Source organism: Cnephaeus nilssonii (genome assembly GCF_951640355.1).
Source record: "Cnephaeus nilssonii genome assembly, chromosome: 19".
Taxonomy (NCBI): Eukaryota; Metazoa; Chordata; class Mammalia; order Chiroptera; family Vespertilionidae; genus Cnephaeus; species Cnephaeus nilssonii.
Window position 1 is genome coordinate 40,638,046 of NC_137090.1, and position 6,854 is coordinate 40,644,899.

General features: G+C 49.8%; 1 protein-coding gene across 2 annotated transcripts; it reads right to left on the reverse strand.

Moving 5' to 3' along the window:
* Positions 1-512: 512 nt before the first annotated feature.
* On the reverse strand, positions 513-6,398 carry AURKB (aurora kinase B). 2 transcript variants are annotated; one of them, XM_079797538.1, is made up of 9 exons: positions 6,295-6,398; positions 5,921-5,969; positions 4,048-4,150; positions 3,902-3,941; positions 3,484-3,675; positions 3,058-3,196; positions 2,798-2,946; positions 2,061-2,235; positions 516-1,885 (listed from the first exon to the last, which is right to left on the reverse strand). In XM_079797538.1, the coding sequence occupies exons 2-9, from the start codon at positions 5,966-5,968 to the stop codon at positions 1,712-1,714; spliced, it is 1,020 nt and encodes a 339-aa protein (XP_079653664.1). In that variant the 5' UTR covers position 5,969; positions 6,295-6,398; the 3' UTR covers positions 516-1,711. The 2 variants fall into 2 exon arrangements, with proteins under 2 accessions (XP_079653665.1, XP_079653664.1); XM_079797539.1 differs by lacking the exon at positions 5,921-5,969 and having other exon boundaries at positions 513-1,885.
* Between the last annotated feature and the right edge of the window lie 456 nt (positions 6,399-6,854).

The following is a 6,854-nucleotide window of genomic DNA, read 5'->3' on the forward strand; positions in this document are numbered from 1 at the left end:
GAGAGACAGAGACAGAGGAGGGGAAGGCCATGTGAAGATGGGAGCAGAGATTGGAGTTACGTAACCACAGCCAAGAAATGCCTGGAGTCCCTAGCTGGTTTGGCTCAGTGGATAGAGCATTGGTCTGCGGACTGAAGGGTTCCAGGTTTGATTCAGATCACGTTAGCTACCTCAGTTGTAGGCTCCTCCCCCACCAGAGCCCTCGGGGCACGTGCAGGAGGCAACCAATCTCACTTGGATATTTTTCTCTATCTTTCCTTCTCTCTGAAAATAAAAAATCAGCCCTAACTGATTTGGCTCAGTGGATAGAGCAACCGCCTGCGGGCTCACGGGTCCCAGGTTCGATTCCGGTCAAGGGCATGTACCTTGGTTGCGGGCACATAACCAGTAGGGAGTGTGCAGGAGGCAGCTGATCAATAAAACATATTAAAAAAAAAAAAAGAGAGAAAAGAAAAAATCAATGGGATAAAAAATTTCCTTGGGTGAGGATTAAAAAAGAAATGCCTGGAACCACCTGAAGCCGCAAGGATTTTCCGCTCGAGCCTTCAAAGGGAGGATGGTACTATGGGTGCCTTGATCTTGGACCTCAGAGCTGCCAAGGTAAATTCCTGTTGTTTTAGAACACCAAGTTGGTGGCATTTTGGTACTCTAGCTCTGGGAATAGAATACAGCACAAAAAACTGAGATAAAGTAAAGATTAGAACATTTATTGATGTATTTCACCACATTGATTGAAAGAGCAAATAATCAATACAGAAAAAACATTTGATGAAAGTCAACACCTGATACAAAAAAACCAAACCCTTTGCATAGTAGAGAGAGACTAGTCCTACCTTAACCTGATAAAGGTTTTTAAGCTATACTTAGTAACAGCAGAAACAAATTCTTGCTCCACTTCCGTGAAATATATATATGTATATGTATACCCATGTATACGTATACATATATATTTCAATATATATTATATATACATAATAAATGTGTTTGCTGTGAAAAGGCAGCATTACACCATTACTCCATTAAATGCGGAGTTTTAAAATTGGGCTACCCCACTTACTAGTTGTGTGACTTTGTACAGATCAAGTGTCTCAGTTGCCTTAACTGCAAAATGAGGGTAAACCTACCGTAAACATCATCCTGAACAGTGAAACCTTAGTCAGGAATGAGACACCATCAGTGCTGCTTCTACTCACTCTTGTGCTAGAGCCTGACCAGAGCCGTAAAACAAACAGAAAACACCACTGCTAGGCAGCAGCTCTGTTCAGTGGCTCCCAGGTTGGCAGGGGCTGAACCAGGAGAAAGACTAGAGGTCAGACAATTGAGAGTGAAAAGTAAGAGGTGGGCAGACGTCAGGCTTAGGAGAGTACAGCCGAGGTCCCAGCACCCCGAGACCCTGGGAGTTAGAGCAGAGGAAAGAAAAGGCAGTGGGGACAAGGTGGCTGGGAGCTGACCAGGTTGGTGTCAGAGCTGAGGGCAGGGTGCAGGAATCCAGTGCCCATCCTGGGCATCCCTGGGCAACTCTTCCCATCGGGGACAGCTTCATCCCCAGCACAGTCTCCACCTCTAACACCTGCACTCATCATTACAAAAAGCTACAGCCTTTATTAAATAAAAAGGAGGTAGGAGACAGATAAGGGAACAGCCAGAGACCCCTCCTTCCAGCTACACATATACAGACATACAGACGAGACTGAGTAAAATGACGGATGATTCAGGGGACGGACTGAAGGGCCGAGGGTGGCAATACCCTCCGAGAGTGGGCCCGGACCCAAGGGTGGGCTGAGACCTGGGCCAGAGGCAGACGTTCTGAGGGGTTATGTCTGAGCAGCTTGGAGATGAGGTCCTGGGCTCCCACGGGCACAGAAGGGGGGAACTTCAGGTCTACCTGCAGAGGTAGAGAGAGAAGAAAGGACCCATTAGTTTCATCCTGGCTGCTTTTTCCTTGACCGCTCATTCTATTGGGAGAGCTAGGCCCCACAGCTATGTTCTTCACACTCCCGGCCCCTGAGCCCTGCAGCCAGCACAAAGCCCCAGCCAGACACCTGGGTCAGCCCTCGCACCTTGACGATGCGCCGATAAGTTTCATTGTGTGAAGCACTCTCAAAGGGGGGGTTTCCCACCAGCAGCTCGTAGCAGAGTACTCCGATGCACCACAGATCCACCTTCTCATTGTGCGTGCGCCCCTCAATCATCTCTGGAGGCAGGTAGTCCAGGGTGCCACACATTGTCTTCCTCCTGGGTGGGGCGGGGCAGTGGGCAGGGATCCCAGAGACAAATGGCCTCTCCTTTCCTAGTTGCCTGACAACGGTGAGCCAAGACCCCAGGACGCACAGGGATGCAACAAACCCTGGTCCGACAGGGCTGGTGGGGTAGCAGTGGGGTGAAGCTATAAACCAGTGCCCCAGAGGTGGGGTTATACACTGCCCCAGCATTTCCAAACTGAGGGATGTGTCTTAAAATAATCAGATGAGAGGGCAACACTCCCCTTAGAATTAAAGGAAAAATTGGAGACAACTTTAATGTCCATCAAGCATGTCCTGCTTAAATAAATCACATTATAGCTCTACTGTGCAACACTAGGAAGCCATTAAAAATGATGTGGGAGTATTCTCAATATGGCAAGAGGGTCCCAATAGACTGAATAAGAAATCTGGGCAACAAAACCGAGTCTCCTATTTTTGTAAAGACATTGCTATGTCTGTCTATATATTTACACGAGGACAAACCCAAATGTTTCTAGGTAGCAAGAGCTGAACATCCCAGCCTCACCCAGGGCTGGCCTCCTGGCACACCATACCTCAGGGAGGGGGCATGTACGGACCAACCAAAGTCCGCAATCTTCAGCTCTCCCTGGAGCCCCAAGAGCAGATTCTCTGGCTTTATGTCTCTGTGAATCACCTTCTTCTTGTGGCAGTACGTCAAAGCATCTGCCAGTTCCTCCATGATCTGGGAAGGCCAATGACAGGCGGTCAGACAAGGGCGGACCTCCAGCTGCCAGCAGCATCCCCCGAGCCTCGGGCCCACTGTGGGCGTCCCAGGTGCCCACCCCTTCCCAACCGTGGCTGTTCGCTGCTGGTCAAAAGTGCGGCTCTTCTGCAGCTCCTTGTAGAGCTCCCCGCGGGGCGCATACTCCAGAATCAAGTAGATCCTTCGACGGTCATAGAAATAGTTGTAGAGACGCAAGATGTTGGGATGCCTGGGAGAAGAGACATAGAGGCCTCAGGCCACATGCGGGCATAAGGAAATGGGAAAGATGACAGGTCCCGTATAGGTCAGAGTTGGAGCAGGCGGGGGACACCAGGGCTGGAAGCGGTAAGGGAGAACTGGAGACAGGTCTCTGGATTCAAGGCTCTGGCTGCAATTGAGAGCTCAGTGGGGCTCAGTGGCCACAGCAGCAGGGAAAACAGTCTGGATGAGGCGGGGCTGAGAGAGGAGCTGGGGGAGGGAGCAGAGGGGCTCTGGCTCAGAGGGCAGTGACCATACTGTAGATGGGCCTGGATTTCGATCTCCCTGCGAAGCTGGTGCTCCACACCCTCCTTCTCTATCTGAGACTTGAAGAGGACCTTGAGCGCCACGATGAAACGGCTTTTCTTCTCCCGAGCCAAGTACACATTTCCAAACTTGCCTTTGCCCAGAGGACGCCCAATCTCAAAGTCATCGATTGTGAAGGACCGCCTGAGTAGAGAGTGGGGGGAGGGCACCTGAGCAAGGGTTTGGGGGCCACCTGAGGTGTCTGCCTTCTCTCTGCTCCTCAGCCCGCTTCTCTTCCAAGGGACTTGACGATAGATCAGGCCTTCCTGCTGCCTCCCTGTTCCTCCTGACCTTAGCTTCCACCTCCTTCATTTCCCACCTGTTCCCTGTCCCACCCTCACTCTTGCCACCCCACGGCTTGGGCACTTACATTAAGTTGGGTGTCCCATTGCTGTTCTGGCCAGGGGCAGCTAAGAAAAGAACGGGTAAATGGAGGCTGTCCTTGAACATTTCCATCCCTGTACCCTCCCAGACTCCAGTCCCCTCAGGCAATCCTCCTCTCCTAGTCCCGGTTACCTGTGGGCTGGGCATTGGAGCGGCTCATGAGGACAAGCGAAGATGGGGTGGTAGGGTCCCTCTGGAGGACTCTCTGTGGCAGGGTGTTCAGGCCAGATTGAGCCTGAGGAGGAGCACAGGGAGCTCTGAGGATGCCTTTGTCCCAGTGACCAGTTTGGAATGTGCTGCAAGCAGCATGTCATACTTGCTATGGAGCTACCCCCCACCCACCCAACCCCAGTTCAGAGAGGAACAATGAAACCTCAATATTGCTATTCAGCTCCAATAATCTGCTCAGAACCCCATATGAATGGGTTTTTAATTAACAAGCCAAGTCAGCTTAAGATAAGGAGCAAAGGACTTACCCCAATACCTAACATTTCACCTCTTTGGCCTGGCCCACACCACATTCTCAAGCATGAAGTTGTCCAGCCTCTATGGTCCTATTCATAACTCGCATAACTTGACCGATTCACCCAGCTCTCCACCCCACGGGGCCATGGGGGCAGTAGAAGGCTAGGGTGATGAACATCCAGAATTCAAGGCGTTTTCGCACAGAGACATTCTCAGTCCCCTAAAAATCTCAGTTTAACCCTGGCCAGTGTGGCTCAGCTGGTTGGAGCGTCATCCTGTACACCAAAAGGTGACAGGTTCAATTCCTGGTCAGGGCACATACCCAAGTTGTGGGTTTGATCCCTGGTCAGGGCATGTGTGGGAGGCAACCAAGAGACATTTCTCACATAGATCTTTCTCTCTAAATCAATAATGAGATGCACAAAAAATGTCACAACAGCTTAATTCATAATAGTCAACACCTGGAAGCGACCCAAATGTCTCCCAATGTGTGAATAAACTATGGTATATTCACATTAACAAACCACTACACTGGAGAAGAATAAACTATTATGGAAAAGAATAAACTTCTGATATATGTAATAACATGAATTTTAAAGACACAAAAATATATACACTGTACCATTTATTAAAAAAATCTCAGTCTATTAAGGTTTGGATAAGGTCCTGGATGCCTTGAATATTCAGCAAATACCAGTTTTCACCCCTTTGCAACAACAGACTTTAGGGACACTGAGGGAATACTCTGATGACCTTGGACCACTACTCACTTTCAAATTGTGGGTAATATACACAACTTCCTTTTGGGAGTGACCATTGTAGAAGTGACAATGGTTTCTCATTCAGCCTCTACTCTTGACAGACTCATTCAGTACTCCACGAGGGAGGGAGCTGGTGGGCCAGGGGACAGATGGACCCTCCAGGATACCCAAGCCCCACACATTGAGCAAAGCTTGTGTGATGCCTTCCTTCCTTCCTTCTTTAGCCAAGAGAGGAAGAAAGTCTCAGTGGCCCTAAAAACCTGTTCCCAGTGATATGAGTCTAGAATTTACAAATAAGCAAGTTGAACAAAATAGAGTCGAGAAACAGACTCCCACAGATGTGGGAACTGAATATAATAATAAAGGTGGCATTTCAAATCAGAAGGTAGACTCTTCAATGAAAGGTGTTGGAACAACTGGAAAATAAATCTATTTAGATCCTTATCTCACACCAGTCTTTAAAAATAAATTCCAAACTATTGAGCCTGTTTCTTTCAGGACAAGGGTTGGTAATCCTGGCCTAAAGGGCCGACCCTGGCTGCTCAGTCTCAGTTATCATTTGTGTATAACAAGTAGGTTAAGCCCAGAGGTCCTCCGATTCAAAGCTGGCAACACTTGACGGGACGTGGCTGCAAATAACCAGACCAAGTGCCACCAGCAAACTCTTGGAGCATAATGGCAAAGAAAGTGCTTAGGAGATCGCCTTCTGCAGGACCTCAAATCTCCAAGCAGGAACTCACCATGCGGGTTGGGGGAGGGTAAGTAGGAAAAGCCCTTACCGTTTGCCGGCCGTAGGGCCACGGGCAGGCGTTCTCCTTCTGAGACATCCTTAGAGGGAAAGGGGGAGGAGGGAAAGGGAAACAGAGCCGTGAGAAGCAGAAAAAAGAGGGAGCGAGAAAGGGAGGGGTCGGATTGATCTAGCCGGAAGCGATTGCCTGGGGCTGGAGAAAGGGAGCAGGTCCACACGCAGACTGCTCAGGGCGCACCCGGACGCAGGCCCCGTCGGCCCGGCCCTGCTACACGCCCCACCCCTTTCCAGGACCCTCTCTCTGCCCCGGAGCGCACAGTAGCCGGTCGGAGGCGCGCGGGCCCGCCCAACGGACCCAGATCCTCCTGCTCGCCAGCCCTCTCCCGGCGCAAGAGGTCAACTCACCTGAGGCCCGTGGCACAGCCAACCTCCTGGCCGCTGGCAAACGACTGAATCGCCCCAGCCGCGCTCCGGCCGAGGCCCTTTCAAATCTCCCGCTTTGGCCCTATTGGCCGAGTGCGCCGCCCATGCTCAATTCTCATTGGCTGGATGTCCAGGGACGTTGCTCACGAGGGACCAATGGAAGCAGCGGAATGAGAGCGGCTGCACGCTCGGGTTCTGGGTTAGAAAGGTTTCCCTCATTCCCCAACCAAATATTCTCATGTCCTTTTTTCTTCTTCTTAATTTAAACCTTTAATATTGCTGGAACGTAGCCTTGTGTGTGTATGAACTAGAGTCTAACTTTGTTTTCTGCCAGATGGAGAGCCAGTTATGCAGCACCACTTGTTAAATAAACTACACTGTTCCCAGTGGAATTTAAATGCTACCCTTGGAATGAATGAATGAATATATGAATGAATGAATACATAAATAATTAAAATAATTAAGTAAATGCTACCCTTGATATATGAAGTCATCATAGACACTTGGATCTACTTCTGGACTCTATTATTATATCGTTTGCT

What these genes read in the sequence shown, in the direction of transcription:
- AURKB (XM_079797538.1), bottom strand. Translation starts at nt 5,968, where the DNA reads ATGTCTCAGAAGGAGAACGCCTGCCCGTGGCCCTACGGCCGGCAAACG. An exon ending in AATGGGACACCCAACTTAAT is followed by an intron (nt 3,676 to 3,901) that starts GTAAGTGCCCAA and finishes CTCTCTACTCAG; the next exon opens with GCGGTCCTTCACAATCGATG. An exon ending in GTACATGCCCCCTCCCTGAG is followed by an intron (nt 2,236 to 2,797) that starts GTATGGTGTGCC and finishes CGCCCCACCCAG; the next exon opens with GAGGAAGACAATGTGTGGCA.